Source organism: Phyllobates terribilis, unplaced genomic scaffold (genome assembly GCF_046119375.1).
Source record: "Phyllobates terribilis strain yellow unplaced genomic scaffold, ASM4611937v1 Scaffold_11__3_contigs__length_659146591, whole genome shotgun sequence".
Classification (NCBI taxonomy): domain Eukaryota; kingdom Metazoa; phylum Chordata; class Amphibia; order Anura; family Dendrobatidae; genus Phyllobates; species Phyllobates terribilis.
In genome coordinates, this window is record NW_027362771.1 from 619,822,212 (window position 1) to 619,841,148 (window position 18,937).

At 42.6% G+C, this 18,937-nt stretch overlaps 1 protein-coding gene across 1 annotated transcript in view; it reads left to right on the plus strand.

Annotated features, from left to right (window-relative positions):
* LOC141167403 (extracellular calcium-sensing receptor-like) overlaps nucleotides 1-17,330 on the plus strand; it is a 35,600-nt gene extending 18,270 nt beyond the window's left edge. Inside the window, exons 3-5 of the mRNA XM_073654810.1 lie at nucleotides 13,735-13,959; nucleotides 15,409-15,532; nucleotides 16,420-17,330. Of these exons, the coding sequence (XP_073510911.1) occupies nucleotides 13,735-13,959; nucleotides 15,409-15,532; nucleotides 16,420-17,330 (1,260 nt within the window). The remainder of the gene's footprint in view (nucleotides 1-13,734; nucleotides 13,960-15,408; nucleotides 15,533-16,419) is intronic.
* Nucleotides 17,331-18,937: the final 1,607 nt, after the last annotated feature.

Below are 18,937 nucleotides of genomic sequence, written 5' to 3' on the forward strand. Positions count from 1 at the left end.
CTAGATGCAGATAAAAATTATATTCAATTTGCAAGCTGATGGAGGTCAGTATAGATGGACTAATAGAACAAGTCCCACACACAGCTAGAAGCCCAAATATTTTTTCAGAGCTAGATGCAGAAAAAAATTATATTCAATTTGCAACCTGGTGGAGGTTAACATAGATGGACTAATAGAATGATGCTATGCTCAAAAGATTTTACTTCACTAGGTGCCGTAAAAAAATTGGTATTCTATACACAGGTGGTGTAGCTTGCAACACAGATAGGCTACTCCACTGACTAACACACTCTGCAATAGGCCAAAAAGGATTAGCTTTGCTAGATTCAGCCAAATGCTGTGAAAAAAACTTGCACAGCACTGGCACAGACCTGCCTGGCAAAAACTGATAGGAACTGATGTTACTTAGTCCTGAAAAGGACTGCAATTACAATTAGCCTTTACTCCCAAACTATCTATTTAAGAGCACAGACCTGCCTGATAAAAGTCATAGAAAATGCTGTAACCTAGTCCTTAAAAGGACTGCAATCACAACTATTCCCTACTCCCAAGCTATCTGTAGATTTGTGCGAAAATTGGCTTGAAATAAACAAGGTATAGTGCACACAGCAACAGCGGTGCCGTCTAACATGCAGCTGCAGCAGTGAGAAAATGGTGTCGACGGGGAAAATGGCTGGGTCTTATAGGGCAAGGACATGTGACATACACTGCCAATGACACATGCCCTTGCTTGTGTGAAAAAAAGCACTTCGCTCCGTTTGTGCGCTGCTGATAGGCAGACAGTTTGCACCTCCCCACTGTAAATGCGGGAATGAGAAAAAAAAATGGAGATCTTCATCATTCCTGCAGAGATCCATCCCCTGCCCCGCTGCACACTCAAACTGCGTATTAACATTAATTTTCAGCATTACTGAGAAAAAATCCAGTTATGATTTTGGTGCACGAACAGTTATCGAACAGCCGAATTTTTTTCAAATCGTTTGTGTTCACTAGAGATGAGCGTTGTTCTACTCGAACTGTTCGCCAATCTCAAATTCGAGCTGTTTTGGGCGGTGTTCGAGCCGTTCGGCGAACACGAACAATTTGAGAAAAATTCGGCTGTTCGAGGTTATGTTCGATAACTGTTCGTGCACCAAAATCATAACTGGATTTTTTCTCAGTAATGATGAAAATTAATGTTAATACGCAGTTTGAGTGTACAGCGAGGTGGGGGGAGGGGCATGGGATGGATCTCTGCAGGAACAATGAAGATCTCCATTTTTTTTTCTCTTTCCCACATTTACAGTGGGGAGGTGCAATCTGTCAGACTATCAGCAGCGCACACACGGAGCGAAGTGCTTTTTTTCACACAAGCAAGGGCATGTGTCATTGGCAGTGTATGTCACATGTCCTTGCCCTATAAGACCAAGCCATTTTCCCCGTCGCCACCATTTTCTCACTGCTGCAGCTGCGTGTTAGACGGCACCGCTGTTGCTGTGTGCGCTATACCTTGTTAATTTCAAGCCAATTTACGCACAAATATACAGATAGCTTGGGAGTAGGGAATAGTTGTGATTGCAGTCCTTTTAAGGACTAGGTTACAGCATTTCCTACGACTTTTATCAGGGAGGTCTGTGCTCTTAAATAGATCGGTTGTGGGAGTAAAGACTAATTGTAATTGCAGTCCTTTTCAGGACTAGGTTACATGAGTTCCTATCAGTTTTTGCCAGGCAGGTCTGTGCCAATGCTGTGCAAGTTTTTTTCACAGCATTTGGCTGAATCTAGCAAAGCTAATCCTTTTTGGCCTATTGCAGAGTGTGTTAGTCAGTGGAGTAGCCTATCTGTGTTGCAAGATATACCACCTGTGTATAGAATACCAATTTTTTTACTGCACCTAGTGAAGTAAAATCTTTTGGGCATAGCATCATTCTAATAGTCCATCTATACTGACCTCCATCAGGTTGCAAATTAAAACTAATTTTTATCTGCATCTACAGTACCTCTGTAAAAATATTTGGGCTTCTAGCAGTGTGTGGGACTTGTTCTATTAGTCCATCTATACTGACCTCCATCAGGTTGCAAACTGAATATATTTTTTTCTGCATCTACCTCTGAAAAAATATTGGGCTTCTAGCTGTGTGTGGGTCTTGTTCTATTAATCCATCTATACTGACCTCCATCAGGTTGCAAACTGAATATATTTTTTTCTGCATCTACCTCTGAAAAAATATTTGGCCTTCTAGTAGTGTGTCGGACTTTCTCTATTAGTCCATCTATACTGACCTCCATCAGGTTGCAAACTGAATATAATTTTTTTCTGCATCTAGCTCTGAAAAAATATTTGGCCTTCTAGTAGTGTGTCGGACTTTCTCTATTAGTCCATCTATACTGACCTCCATCAGGTTGCAAATTAAAACTAATTTTTATCTGCATCTACAGTACCTCTGAAAAAATATTTGGGCTTCTAGCAGTGTGTGGGACTTGTTCTATTAGTCCATCTATACTGACCTCCATCAGGTTGCAAACTGAATATATTTTTTCCTGCATCTACCTCTGAAAAAATATTGGGCTTCTAGCTGTGTGTGGGTCTTGTTCTATTAATCCATCTATACTGACCTCCATCAGGTTGCAAACTGAATATAATTTTTTTCTGCATCTAGCTCTGAAAAAATATTTGGCCTTCTAGTAGTGTGTCGGACTTTCTCTATTAGTCCATCTATACTGACCTCCATCAGGTTGCAAATTAAAAATAATTTTTATCTTCATCTACAGTACCTCTGAAAAAATATTTGGGCTTCTAGCTGTGTGCGGGACTTGTTGTATTAGTCCATCTATACTGACCTCCATCAGGTTGCAAACTGAATATATTTTTTTCTGCATCTACCTCTGAAAAAATATTTGGCCTTCTAGTAGTGTGTCGGACTTTCTCTATTAGTCCATCTATACTGACCTCCATCAGGTTGCAAATTAAAACTAATTTTTATCTGCATCTACAGTACCTCTGAAAAAATATTTGGGCTTCTAGCTGTGTGCCGGACTTGTTGTATTAGTCCATCTATACTGACCTCCATCAGGTTGCAAACTGAATATATTTTTTTCTGCATCTACCTCTGAAAAAATATTTGGCCTTCTAGTAGTGTGTCGGACTTTCTCTATTAGTCCATCTATACTGACCTCCATCAGGTTGCAAATTAAAAATAATTTTTATCTGCATCTACAGTACCTCTGAAAAAATATTTGGGCTTCTAGCTGTGTGCGGGACTTGTTGTATTAGTCCATCTATACTGACCTCCATCAGGTTGCAAACTGAATATATTTTTTTCTGCATCTACCTCTGAAAAAATATTGGGCTTCTAGCTGTGTGTGGGTCTTGTTCTATTAATCCATCTATACTGACCTCCATCAGGTTGCAAACTGAATATATTTTTTTCTGCATCTACCTCTGAAAAAATATTTGGCCTTCTAGTAGTGTGTCGGACTTTCTCTATTAGTCCATCTATACTGACCTCCATCAGGTTGCAAATTAAAAATAATTTTTATCTGCATCTACAGTACCTCTGAAAAAATATTTGGGCTTCTAGCAGTGTGTGGGACTTGTTCTATTAGTCCATCTATACTGACCTCCAATTTTTTTCTGCATCTAACCCAGCCAATAGTTTTGGCCTAATACCACAGTTTGGCCACTCAGCTCTGCTCGTTACCATCCATTGTTTTTTTGTGCAAACAACTCCAGAGTTGTGAATTAGTTAACCACCAAAATGAGTGGAAAAAGGCCTGCTGCTGGTGGAAAGGGGAATAGGCGTGTTGGGAAGGGGAAAAAAGGTTGTGTCCGTGGGGTAGGTGTTAAAGCAACAGTAACATCTGCAGAAGAAAGACCATCTTCCAGCCAAACTAAAATGTCTACTTCTTATAGCGGACAATGTGATAAGATCCCTTTCTTACGGCCACGCCAATCGCTACAAATTCCATATGAGGCACAAAAACAGCAGGTGCTTCAACGGATATCAAGTGCTCCTTTAAGTGGGCTCTCCTCCACATCAACTTCAACATCACAAATACTCCAGTCCTCAAAGGTGTCACCCAAATCGCACTTGCTTCCTCACAGCTCCCAAATCTACAGCTGCCCGTCTGAGTATGAGGTAGAACAGATGGTTGAGTCTGCAGAGCTGTTTACTCATACTATAGCCTGGGAATCAGAGGTTGACTCCAGCGCTTCTGTGAATCCAGACGAGAAAATGATCTGCACTGATGCCCAGAATCTTTATGAGTCGGATCCAGTACCAGACGCAGAAGGTTCTGACCATAATGTAGACCCTCATTCCCAAACTGTAACTCCTGTTGGTGGAGACAATGAGGAAGACGATGATAAGACTCAAATACCTGATTGGAGCGACAACTTTAGTTTTTTGTCAGGGCAGGAACAGGTTGGCTCTGAGGACGACGGGTGTGATAACGCACAGGGTGATGATGATGAGGTCGGAGATCCCACTTACTGTCAACCCACAGTCAGCCAAGAGATGAGGTCAGCAGAGGAGGTGGAGGAAGATGCTAGTGACGACGAGGTCAGGTTGCGCCTTCCTGGACAGAGACGTAGTACTGGAAGCACGTCAACAACTGCATCCTCAAACACAACTCTGCCTCTCACCACAAGTCGTGGTGGCTCTTCAGGTCGCATGGGTGCTAAGCCTTGCATAGCCTGGGCATTTTTTCAGATCGATAAAGATGACCCAACTCGTGTTATCTGTAACATTTGTCAGCAAAAGCTAAGTAGAGGCCAAAAAATACATAGTTTGAGTACTTCATGCATGAACCGGCACATGGACATGAAGCATAAGTTGCAGTGGGAAGCTCAGTGTGCTACAATGCGGCCTAGCCGGCCGGGCCAACCACCGTCTGCCATATCTTGTGCATCCGCGGCCTCTTCATCCTCTGTGACTGGGGGGACAGCAGTCACACCTGTTTTGGGGCGCAGACCTGCCACCTCTTTACCCGCAACAGCCAGCGTGATTGGCAGGTCATCATTTTCTTTGGAGGTGGTAACACCAGCTGGTCTTGAGCGCTGTCCGACATCGATAGCACCACCTTTGGATCAAGGCAACCTAACATGTCCGCCTGCATCTTCCTCACAGACCGGCAGTTTGCCGGGGACACCCTTATCAACCCCGTCTAAGCACAATAGCCAGCCCTCGGTCCCTCAGATGTGGACAAGTAAAAGACCATTTCCTCCTAGCCATGAGAAAGCTAAGAGGTTGAATTTCACCATCTGCATCTCTTGGCTACAGAAATGCTGCCTTTCCGCCTGGTGGACACAGAGGATTTTCGAGACCTTATGTCCGTCGCAGTGCCCCAGTACCAGATGCCCAGTCGGCACTACTTCTCAAAGAAAGGTGTGCCTGCGCTCCACCAGCATGTCGCACACAACATCACCGCTTCTTTGAGAAACTCTGTGTGTGACAGGGTGCATTTCACCACAGACACTTGGACGAGTAGGCATGGACAGGGGCGCTACATGTCGCTGACTGGGCACTGGGTAACTAGGTGACAGCAGGACAAGGGGCTGCTGTCCAAGTCTTGCCGTCCCCACGAGTTGTGCGTCAATCCTCTTTATGTCAAAGTTCCTCCACTGCTTCTGCCTCCTCAACCTCCTCTCGGTCTTCCACCTGCACCCAAAGCCTGTCTGGTCATGCCACAAGCTTTCTAACTGCGCAGAAGGGATCCTGCACACCTCCTTACTATGCTGGCAGTAGGGCTCAACGTCATCAGGTGGTTTTTACATTGAAATGTCTGGGAAATGTGAGTCACACAGCTGAGGAGTTGTGGTCAGCTCTGGAGAACCAATTTCATGAATGGTTGTCTCCACTGGACCTGAAACCAGGGAAGGCCGTGTGCGACAATGCTGCAAACCTGGGTGCGGCCCTTCGCCGGGGCAATGTCACACACGTGCCTTGTATGGCTCACGTGTTGAACCTGGTTGTCCAGCAATTTTTAGCCCATTATCCCAGACTAGATGGCCTTCTGCAGAGGGCACGGTCGCTGTGTGCTCACTTCCGCCGTTCGCATCCCGCAGCTCAGCGACTTACATCTCTACAGAAGTCGATGTGCCTACCCGGTGGAATTCAACTCTACACATGTTGCAGCGACTGTGGCAGCACCGACAACCCCTGGTGCAATACGTTCTGACGTATAGCCTGGGCCAACGAGATTCAGAGGTGGGGCAAATCACGCTGGAGGAGTGGTCTCAGATCAGGGACCTATGCACCCTTCTGCACAGTTTTGAAATGGCGACGAAGATGTTTAGTGCTGACGATGCCATTATCAGCATGACTATTCCGGTGATTTACATGCTGGAGCACATGTTAAACAGAATTCGGAGTCAGGTGGTGGCACAAGAGGAGGTGGAGGAAGTAGAGGAGGAGGAGTTGTATGCGGAAGGGCTAACATCTGCAAGGTCCAGAAGGTCGGCTGCACCAAGGCGGCAGGCATGTGAGGGTGGGGGAGATGGTTTTACCAGGGCGCATGGTAGCAGCCAAACTAGTGAGGAAGGTGCAGGAGCCCAGGAAGAAGTGGAGGACGAACTGATGGAAGACTCATCAGATGAGGGAGACCTTGATCACATTTCTGTTGTGCGAGGTTGGGGGGAGAGGACAAAGGAAGGAAGCATGATTGTTACCTCGCCACCAACACAACAGGGACTTGGTGCTCCTGGATGCGCAACACACATGAGTGCCTTCTTGCTGCACTACCTGCAACATGACCCTCGAATTGTGAGAATTAGAAATAATCCTGACTACTGGGTTGCCACACTGTTAGATCCCCGGTACAAAAGTAAATTTGCAGAAATTATTCCTGCCATAGAAAGGGATGCACGCATGCAGGAGTATCAGCAGAGACTGTTGCAGAATCTTACATGTGCTTTTCCACAAAATACCAGTGGTGCACGTAGTGAATCTCACAGTTCCAACTTGCCAACCGTGGGACCGTCAAGTGTTCAGCACTCAAACCGTAACAGAACCACAGTATCTGCTGGTAACATCAATTTTGCGGAATCATTTCACCACTTTTTTAGCCCATCCTTTGCAAGGCCACAGGAGACAAGAAGTCTGACACATAGTCAACGCCTAGAGACGATGGTACAGGAGTATCTCCAAGTAAACATTGAAGCCACGACTGTGTCACTGGACCCTTGCTCTTTTTGGGCTTCCAATCTGGATAAATGGCCGGAGCTAGCCACTTACGCCTTGGAGATCTTGTCATGCCCCGCAGCCAGCGTTCTGTCTGAATGTGTGTTCAGCGCTGCTGGTGGTGTGCTGACAGATAAGCGCACGCGGCTCTCCACTGATAATGTAGACAGACTCACGTTCATAAAGATGAACAAATCATGGATCCGAAACGACTTTTCTACCCCTGTGTCATCCTGGGGAGAGTAAAAGCTTGATGATTGGTTAAAATCACCCTACCAACCGTTTTAAACTTTCAAATTACTAATCATGTTTATCTGTATCTTGACTGGAAAATAATTTGGGCTTTGTAGCAGTGTGCAGCACTGATCCTATTAGGCCATCTATAATAAGCTTCACCAGATTTAAAATTAAAAATATTTTTTAGCTGCATCTAGCCCGGAAAATAATTTTGGGGCTCCGAGATGCGCAAGACACATAAGTGCCTTCTTGCTGCACTACCTGCAGCATGACCCTCATATTGTCAGAATTCGAAGTAATCATGACTACTGGGTTGCCACACTCTTAGATCCCCCAAACTTTTCGATCAACCTTTTCATTTTAATAAAGACCAAAAAAATGGTCATTTTTGAAATTATAAGCATTAGCAGGTTGTTAGAAACTGAAATGAAACAGTTTTCAACTCAAAACTTTATTCTAGGTGATGTTACATTTTCACATAGGACCCCTTGTTCGAAAGGAGCTTCTGAACTCTCTCGTCCATTGAATTTGTCAGGTTTTGGATGGTTTCTGCTTCAATTGTTTTGCATGAGGACAGAATACCCTCCCAGAGCTGTTGCTTAGATGTGAACTGCCTCCCGCCATCATAGACACTCCTTTTAATGATGCTCCAAAGGTTCTGAATGGGGTAGAGGTCAGGGGAGCATGGGGGTCACACCATAAGTTTGTCCCCTTTTATGCCCATATCAGCCAGAGATGCAGATGTTTTATGTGCAGCATGAGATGGTGCATTATCATGCAGAAAAATGATCTTGCTGTGAAATACACGGTTCTTCTTCTTGAACCATGGCAGGAAGTGCTGTTTGAGAAAATCCACATACGTTATGGAGTTCATCTTTAGCGCCTTCAGGGATCCTAAAGGGGCCGACAATCTCTCTCCCCATGAGTCCAGCCCAAAACATTACTCCACCTCCTCCTTGTTGGCGCTGTAGCCGTGTTTGCGTGGGGTGTCCATCAACCAGCCATCCTCCACTCCATCCATCTGGACCATCGAGCGCTGCACGGCACTCATCCGTGAACAAAACAGTTTTGAAATCAGTCTTCATGTAATGTTTGGCCCACTGGAGCCGTTTCTGCTTGTGTGAAGTGGATAGAGGAGGTCGACAGGATGGCGTATGCACAGCTGCAAACCTCTGAAGGACCCTGCATCTTGTTGTTCGGGGGAAGTTGGAGGCACAAGCAGCTTCAAAAACTTGTCTGCTGCTATGACAAGGCTTTTTTGCCACTGCTCTTTCAACCTGACGTAATTGCCTGTAGGAAAGAGTCCTCAATTTGCCCTTATCATCACGCACACGTGTGTACTGTGAATCAGCTACATACTTCTTGATTGCCAAGACACTTCATCCTGATCATCGCACAATGTTGATTGTAGTCATGCCTTGACCTAAACACTCCACAATTTGTTGCTTCTCAGCAGCCGACACATCCTTTTTCTTTCCCATTTTGGCAGAAAATGTAGGCTGCTTAATAATGTGAGAGAGCCTTCTTAAATATGCTTGCCTTTCATTGGACACACCTGCCAAACTAATTAGCACAGGTGTCTGCAATTGCTTACAGTGATATAAAGAGCCCTGACACACATCACCATCAATGAGTTTAACTGACAAACAAACAAATTCTTCCCTTATCACTCCTAAACACTTTTTGCATAATAATTTGGAACGCGGTGTACATGTGCTTTTCCACAAAACACCAGCGGTTCACGTAGTGAATCTTACAGTTGTAACTTGCCAACCGTGGTCTGTATGGAATTGTTCAATAAAGGGCCCAAAATTAAGATAACATAGATGGGAGAGGTCTCTATGAATAGGAATTCCTAAGTATTTGATACCCTGTGAGGGCCAGGCAAAGGGAAAGTTGGACTGGATGGAATCCTATATGGATTTGAGGAGGGAGACATCGAGGGCCTCAGACTTCGCTGCATTGATTTTAAAATTTTACCATGTAACAAAGTGATCTATTTCAGCCATAACAGCATGGATGGATATATGTGATTGAGTGATATATACTAGGACATCATCAGCAAATAGAGAGCACTTGTACTCGGTGCCTCCCACCTCAATCCACCTAATATTGGGGTTATGGCGAATTGATGAGAGCAGGTGCTCCGTCACTAGGATGTATAAGAGAGGGGACAGAGGACATCCCTGCCTTGTCCCATTGGTGATTGTGAAAGGTGATGAAAATGTTCTGACGCACCCCCTGGGCCTTGGGACACCCGGAGCCGGACCCTTTTTGGTGGATGCTGGTGGTTGTAGTCTTCGTGGCGGCGACCCAGTTCCGTGGCTCAGGGCGGTCAAACCAGTGGCGGAACTATTTATGTGGTTTTGATGTTTAAATGTCCGACTACGCCACCCGTGGATTGCGGTCAGAGTGAACCGCCGCTACAGGGCAGACCGCTGAGGCTGGTGTTGTGGGTGCAGCAGAGCTTAGCATAACTCCCCACGGGAGGAGTATAGCCTCAGGGCAGTGTATGCGGAGGATGGGGGTGATGGTGCAGGGCAGCAGCAGTAACGACACGGAGTCAGTGATGCAGTCCAGGGCCTTTTCTCACAGTTCTTATTGTCCAGACCACGTCTGCAGGTAACGGCTGCCCACGTCGTACTGTGCTCACCAGGTGAGGGGCTCAGACAACTCCCAGATAACTTTGGAGCACTTCACAGGACCCCCTTTGTGTGTCCTTTGTCTGGCCTTTCTTACCAACACTTCTGTCCGGCTGCCTCGGGCCTCCTCTTGGTAAACTTGGCGCCAGTTTCCCTGACCCTATGTGGTGCCTTCCTAGTGGGTGTAGCGAGGGGCTGCGCCACATAAAATGTCAGAGCCTCCGGTTTCTAGCTGAGGGTCGTTTCCTGCCTCCACTAGTTCGGGGACCGGTCTCCCCCTTTGGCCTGACCCCTCCACGCAGGTGGATTCGGGCGTGCGGTGGCGACTCGCCCGTCCGCACCCCTGGGATCCCTTCATTCCTCGTTCCTGGAGCCTTCTCCGCTCCTCTTCCTTCCTTCTCCCTCTTCCAGGCCTGGGCCTCTGTTACTAGGCCCGCCTCCGGAGCAGAGCTCATGCAGAGCCCCTGCTCCCTGCCACTTCTGCTCAGACTTCTCTGCACTGAACTAAGATGGTGCCCACCTTTTATACTCCCTTCTCAATGCACCCAGGAACTGCTTCCTCCCTGCTCCTGCACTACAGGGTTCCCCTTCCTCAGTGTTCCCTCCCCCCACTCCAGCCAGGGACAGGGACTGTCGTGCCCATCTCAGGGGCATATTGTTCGCCCTGCCCCATGGCAATGTGGTGTAATGCATGCAGGTGTCGGGTCCTGATCCACACTCCATCCTTACCTGAGAGTGAGATATCACACCTCTGGGTGAGGTGCAATACGTCTGTAGCAACCGAGCCCTCAGGGTGCTACAGTTCCATTTATCTTCAGCCTAGGTGACGTATTGCGATACAGGGCCGTGATTTTGGCTATAAAAGGGTCCGCTAGACCCCTACCCCAAGCTTTTTAAGAGAATCATATATGGCGTGCCAGGAGACTCTATGGAATGCTTTCTCAGCATCCAACGAGAGTATCTAATTACAAATTTTTAACTGCATCTAGCCCAGGAAATACTTTGTGCCTAGTAGCAGTGTCTGCTAGTCAGCGGATTATCCCGGCTGTTAAGCAAGCTACACCACCTGTAGTTTAGACACTTAATTTTTTCAAAGGAAATGCTTCGGGACCATGGGATACTCAGTGAAGAGCATCAGGAGGCACCCCAAGGCATAGGGGCTGGGACTGGCAGTAGGATGCCTTGCGGTGGACAGCCGAGCTCGATCCTTATAAAAGCTTTTTAACTGCAGCAGCTTTAGTGGACGCTACTGGAGCTGGAATTACGCGGCTGCTGGCATGAGACTTGCCCTCCAATAGATCCTTGTAAATGGATTTAAAGTGTATTCATTCAAATTAGAGAGACAATTTAAATTAAAAAGCTTAGAGCTGCCTCCACCACAGGGGGGCTCGCTCGACCCACCAGCGGACAGGCACCAGTATTGGGAGAGGGGGGCTGGCCATCAGGGTTCACCGCGGCTCTGGCACAAACCCGGCGACACGGAGGTGGCACGGGCAGGAGCGGACTGGCCGTGTCGGCTTCTCACTTTTTGGATTTTAGAAGGGCATGACATGCCTATATCTGTGTCTCCCCCTCCTTTTACTCCTCCACCTCTTTTCTTTTCGCATGACTATATGTACTTGTCACTTTTCCATGTGTTAGTTGTGTCTTCTGAGCAGTTTGTCAGCTTTTGGACACCTTTGAAGGTGTTTTCTATGTGTTTCTATGTGTTTTTGTTTGCCTGCCATTGGTTTTAACGGTGTTCGAAGGTGTTTGACGAACAGTTCGACGAACACACGGGTGTTCGACGAACCAAACCGAACTCGAACACTATGGGGGTGGCTCAACACTAGTGTTCACTGAACGGCTTGAACACCACCCAAACCAGCTTGAATTTGAGATTTGCGAACAGTTTGAGTTGAACAATGCTCATCTCTAGTCATGGGCATGCTCAGTGCAGTGAATTCTGTACTTAGGCTATAGCAGCCCTGTTTCCCTCCACAACCTATCCTTCATGTTCCTAGGAGCAAAGACCCAAGAGACACCTTGTACATCTCTTGCACCAGCTAGGCATTGGGACCAATGATGATGCTGAGCAGCATCTGACCCAGCTGGACCAGAATGGGAGACCACAGAATCCACTGATGATTTTGAACCCATTTCAGATCCAGAAAACACCCAACGCCTAACAGTAAGTTATACAGTTTATTAAGAATAATGGTGAATGTTATGAATTATATTCTGGCTTAGTGCCTAGTGACACATGAGCAGTTTTTTTTCCTGAAGTGTCTTTTTTGCATTTTTTTCAGTTGTTTCAGATGCACTTTTTCAACAATTTTGGCAAGCAACATTTTTTTTCGCCTTCACATTGACTTGTGTTCTGAAGTGTAGGTGTTTTCAGAGTGTAAGCCAACTGAAGAATGGTCAATTCACTTCTTTTAACTACTTTTTGTCTTTGGAAACTTTTAGGCTTTATTCACAAGTTGCTTTTTGCTGTTTTTTTTTGCAGCCAAAACCTGATCTCTTGGCAGTAAAAAAAACTGCAGACATAAAGCAGGTCTTGCTGGCTTTTTTGCTTCTTTTCTTGCTGAGTTTTTTGCTGCATTTTTCAGGATCTCAAAGTCCAGCATTGCTTCCAATATACAAACATGAACAATGCAAGGTGTTGAGCCACCAATAAAAGACATATGTGAAACCATAAAACATTTTTGGAAAAAAGGGCAATTTGATGAATTTGTTTAGTGGAAAAAGTTTTTTTTTGTCTGAAAAAATAGTCACTATTTTGCATAAAATGTTCATATGAGTTCATGAAAAGTATGGGGGGTGGTAGTTGAATTGGCCAGGCATAGTTTACCTATGACATTGGTAGGGCATTGAATTGTTAGTGCTTTGTTTACTCTCGTACATATCACTAATATAAATAAACTGTACTAATCCTAACTGCCATTCTCAGGTGAGGAGACTAAGACTATGGTTTAAACTTGGGAAAAATCACAAACAAAAATAAATGAGTTTCACATCCTTCTGATGAAAAAATGCTGCTGAAATGCTGCAAAAATGCTGAAAGAAGTGACATGCTGCAGTTTAAAAAAAAAAAAAAAACAGAAGTTTTCCGACTCAATCAGGAAAAAAAACTAACTGTGTGCCTGAGATTTTTGAAATCTCATACCTTTGCTGATACCCTAAAAAGCAGCATTTAATTTGAATAAAAAAGCAGCAAAATGCAATGTGTGTTCATAGCCTAAGAGTTTAAAAGATATTCAAAATGCTGACCATAGATATAGCAAGTCGTTTTGACTTATACTTGTATATGTTCATTTTTGTTGATTGTTTTAGTTAACTTTTTTAGGTGGTTTTCAGAGCAGACCAGCCTAATAAAGAAGTTGTGTGCACATGCCCGTAATATGGTCCTGGTAGGGGACCATGGTTAAGAAATACAAAGGGCTATAAAAAATAGATGGTTAGAAGGTGTAAGCAAAAGGAGGTGTTAAGCAGATTTAGCATTTACAGAAGGTGCATGATGAGGAGCTATTCTTGATAATCCATGTCAGAATATGTACCATAGCTATAGATAAACTGGGTAAGTGTTTGTACACAATTTGAGATTTCATAAAGCAAAATTGTTAAATCGTGTATAATTCTGACTATTGTTTCCTGCCTTTTTCCTGTTTAGAATGTTTAAAATATATTATTCTTGACCTTGATTTTTTTTTTAGCTTATACATTACATGAAAAAAGTCCGACTTACTCTAAGCAATGGTAATGAAAACTACTTTGATCAGAATGGAGACCCGGCAGCATTATATAACATTGTGAATTGGCAGAACCTACAAGGATCCATGACACAGGTCAAGGTTGGAATTTATAATGGGGCAGATCCTTCTGGCTCAGTTTTATCCATCAACTCAATCCTGTTGCGCTGGTCTATGGGAGATCAACAGGTATCAATGAGAAGGATTTAATATGTATTATACAGAAATGCAATCATAATAACAAAATAGGTTCCCCCTTTTAAAATCTTAAATTATAAAGAAAAACTAATGATCAGATGTAAAAATTAACTCCATAAAAAGGAAATACTCTATATACATACACTTCTATATGTGAGTTTTCCACTTGTAGATTATTCTTTAAAGGAGTTGTCAAGTTAAACAGCATAATACTCAAAATAACAAGTTCTATAATTTACTGATATGCTTCGGTTATCGTTAACACATCTTCAGATATATCCTACAGTCTCAGGTTTGCTGGCTTCACTTCCTGTCCTTTCCTTTATACAAGGCAGCACTTCCTGTTGGCACATGACCAGTTCTCTGTGTGAAAGGGTTGGCTTACTGCTAACTTCAATAGGTAAGCCAGCCCCCATCTCATTCTCAGCCATAGAGGACTGGCTTATCAGTCATCCAGGCCCCCCTATTTGGTCATGAGTTAACACAAAAATTCTCTTCTGTATCGAACAAAGGGCTAGGAAGTGGAGCAGAACTAGAAATTAATCTGTAACGGATGAGGATAATTAAGGATTGGGCCACCCGTGATTTTAGAAGCAGATTAGTAAATTGTAGCACTTTTTTTTTAGGCACTTTCACATTAAATTTTGCTTAACTGCACAACCCCCTTAATGGAAATGTCTCACTATGGACATTGTTGACATATCCTTAGACTATGCGCATCAGTGGAATCTGACTTCTGATGTTTTATTTTTAATTGCTCAATGTGACTCTGTATTATATGTCTTATATGAAGATTAATGATGAGCGAGTATGTTCTGTTAACTATTTCGGCAAGCACTTGAGCATGCTCGCCGAGTATCTTCAGCTTGCTCCGGTGTTGTTTCAGTCAGTCAATGCTCATGATTTGCGACTGTTTAAAAGTTAATACATGTGAGGAATGCCTAAGAAAAAGGCATTTCTCACATGTATTAAAGCTGTCAAACAGTCGCAAACCATGTGCACGGAGTGACTGAAACATAACACCTGAGCAAGCTGAAGATACTCTGAAAACACCCATGCATGCTCGTAAATCTCGAATAACGAGCATGCTCGCTCATCACTAATGAAGATGACTCATGGCGTACAAAAGTTTTGAACTTTTGTAGCCTTTCACTTCTCAATGAATAACATTCAAGTTATGTCTTTTGGGTAATCAGTGGACCCAATATGCTCCAGCTGTTTACCATCCAAAGAAAATATGGCAGGCAATACTAGGTTTTGAGGAGAGCCAGAAAAGTCAATGATCAGACAGCAGAAGGTCTATAACACATACAGTAATGACTATGTATTTACTATGTCATCAATTGTGGAATAAGTTCTATTCTGATAAACAGAACCTGTTATAATTATTTCTTAACTGAGAAAATACATTAATTGATAAGTATTATTTATAATCACCAGCTCCCTCGTTCGGTCTGTAGCGAGAGTTGTCCTCCTGGGTACAGAAAGGCCATTATACCAGGACAACTGGCCTGCTGCTTTGAATGTGTCCAGTGTCTTCAAGGAGAGATATCTAACCAGACAGGTAAGTCTTATAGGTCTATCTAGGAGAAGTTTATTTTTCAGTTCTCTAAAGAGTATTCCCACCATTATGTTGTCTGGCATTTGAATAGGTCATGTACAGAAACACTAATTGATGGTTTACCATGACTTGAGGCCCTCATTCTCCCCCTTCTAGAATAGGTAGGTATGAATGTTGTTTTTTGTGTGGAGTAAGCCTGGCATCCATGAACTTTCTTTATAGGATGAATGAGAGTCAAAAGAAATGTGGCTGGCTGAAATTCAATTACTGTTTCAGACATGTAGATATTAGAAGTCAAAATTTAAGTCTCTAGCAAGCTGGTCGGCTACAGTATATTCATTTTCAGTTTCATTGTTATCATTGCACTCAGGTTATTTAGCAAGATTAAATAAACTAATTGAGCAATTATCCAAAGAGTTACTAATCGGAGCAGTAGATTGCCTGTCTTAAAGTCATCTTGAGATGGTGGTTTCTGCTAAAAACTTTGAAAGCCAGGCCACTTTATCATGTACAAACTTCATGCCATAAGATGATCCATTGTTCTACTGATGAGTCAACCAAATTTTGTTGCCATTTATAATCATTACTCAGCCTACACGAAGAAACAGCACATGATAACATACAATATTTAGTACAGTTGAGAGAACACATGTCAATCAAGTTTAACAATTTATCAGTATTTCCTCGTTCAGGCAGTTGGGTGCCGTGACATTAACCTTACAGAACCAGTCAACTGATCAAGCTAAGAAGCACATTGATGACGTGCTTCATAGAAAAAGTTAGGACCCCATTTCTAAGACTATTACATCTCCAAAAACACATCTAATGGATTATATTATTTAAAGAAACCTGTCCCGGTAATAAGTAAATAGTTATGGCTATATTTTCAGATTCAATACACTGTATGAAATGTCCTTGGGATCAGTGGCCAAATGATGAACATTCTAGATGTCTTCCAAAGTCAGTAGAGTTCCTTACATTTGAAGATAATCTTGGAAAGATCTTAGCAGCAACCAGTATCATGTCCTCATTCATTCCTCTTTTTATATTGAGACTCTTCTCCTATTATAAACAAAGTCCTATAGTAAAGGCCAACAATTATTCTGTAAGTTGTCTTCTTCTGCTGTCCTTAACCCTCTGCTTCCTATGCTCCATTGTCTTCATTGGATATCCCCAACCAGAGAAATGTCTTCTTCGTCAGGCTGCTTTTGGTATGGCATTTACTCTCTGTGTTTCTTGTGTCTTATCCAAGACCATCATGGTAGTGTTTGCTTTCCGAGCCACCAGACCTGGTAGCAACTTAATGAGATGGACAAGCCCTCGAGTGTCCTACTCCATCATTCTTATTTGCTTGTTGTTACAGCTGACGTTGTGTATCACTTTTCTAGCAAAATTTCCACCTTTCCCACAATACAACACACAAAGTAAACCTGGAGTCATCATTGTCGAATGTAATGAGGGTTCATCCTTTACCTTGTGGATCATGTTGGGCTATCTGTTCCTTTTGGCCACCATCAGTTTCATTGTTGCCTTCCTGGCTCGAAGACTTCCCGACAGCTTTAATGAAGCCCAGTTTATCACATTCAGCATGTTGGCCTTTCTTACTGTCTGGATATCTTTTATTCCAGCCTCACTCAGTGCTCAGGGTATATATGTTATAGCTATGGAGATTTTTGCTATCTTGGCATCTAGTTGGGCTTTGGTTATCTGCATGTTTCTTCCTAAATGTTTCATCATCTTATTCAGACCAGATATGAACTCCAGAAATTATCTCATGCGGAGAGAGAGACCAGGAGATTGAAAAATGATGACATTATTTATATTTATGCAATTCTAATAAAGAAACTATACAGTGTACCTATGGACATATGTCTATTTTTAGTAATACATAATGATAACGATAATAATAATAATAATAAATAGTAATAAAAAATGTGCAGCTATGACTTGTTCTTTTTCTAATCATGTCCTACATCTCACAAATTCCACATACAGTATAATTTTCTGTCAATCCTTATCATGTAGGTACTACAGAGTGTAGTGTAAAAACATCAACTGTTCATAAGAAATAAGCTAAAAACTCTCAGTATGGCCATAAATACTCACTTAAAAAAGTCAACATTATGATATTATTCTTTGTCTTTTATTTACCATACCTACCTGTTTAGTCCAATACTGTTAATCATGTTGCAAATTTCTGGCCAATGAGTGGGTTTCAAACAGGTTCCGAACTTGGGTAAGAAAGATTTTTTTGTTTCTGCATGTGATGGTAAAATTTCCCTCCAAAACATGTTCAATACACAGAAATATTGTCATACTGCATAGAACAATCAATGCCATAGAGCGCGATCAACAAATGATGCAGTACAGTGCCAACCATAACTGTCCCATACAGTAGCAACAAAAATAGTGTCATACCATAGATGAAACACATAATGCCATGGACTTCATGCAAGAAAACTGTCATACCCTCCATACAAACAAAGTATTCCATAGGCTGCATATAGCACAGAGTGCAATGCAATGTACTTTTTAAATAGTGCCATACAATGCCCATAAAAATTGCGCATACAATGAAAACAATTAATACATTGAATACAGCAAGTAGTGTCATACCGTTCCCATAGAAATAATGCCATAATGCTCACATTAGAATAGAACCATAGAGGAAAAATATCATGCAGTGCTAATAACCATTGATGCCCTACAGTTCAGATAACAAGGTCATAAGAAATAACACTGCCTTCAGGGTTTCAGGTTCACATTGTACATGTAGGTTTCCTTTTTAACGAAGATTCCTTTAACCCCTTAAAAAATGAGTAAATTTTGGCTTTAATGACCAATCCCCTTTTAATTTTGACACTTATCACTTTGGGTGGTGTTAACTAGAATGCTTCTAAACACATCCCGGTTTATATGTGACACATTTCACTTTATGTTAGTGGTAAATTTAAGTCAATAAAAAAGTGCTTTAATTAAATTATCAGAATTTTAAATGATCAAAAATTTGAATTTCCCAAAGTAGAATTTTTATGCCCTTATAGCACGTAAGCATGCTAAGCAAAATGATTAATAAACTACATTTCCCATTTGTGTATTTACAACAGCTTCAATTTTCTTGCAATCTTTAATTTAGTTTGAATGTGAAAAAGGGTTTAAAAGTTTAGCAACAAAATAAGAAAATAAAAACTTACAAATTCAATTTTTTGGGGGTAACCTAAAAAATGGATAGGCCTATTCATTGAAAACTCCCCAATATTGATACAATTTTAAAAACTTCACCCTTGAATGTATTTAATCCTTTATTCACCACCGATATGCATTATTCACCATTAAGGAGCCTTATTCCATTTTAAAATGGTGATCGTGTATAAGAGAATAGCGCCACTCTGAGACCAAAATTCCCAT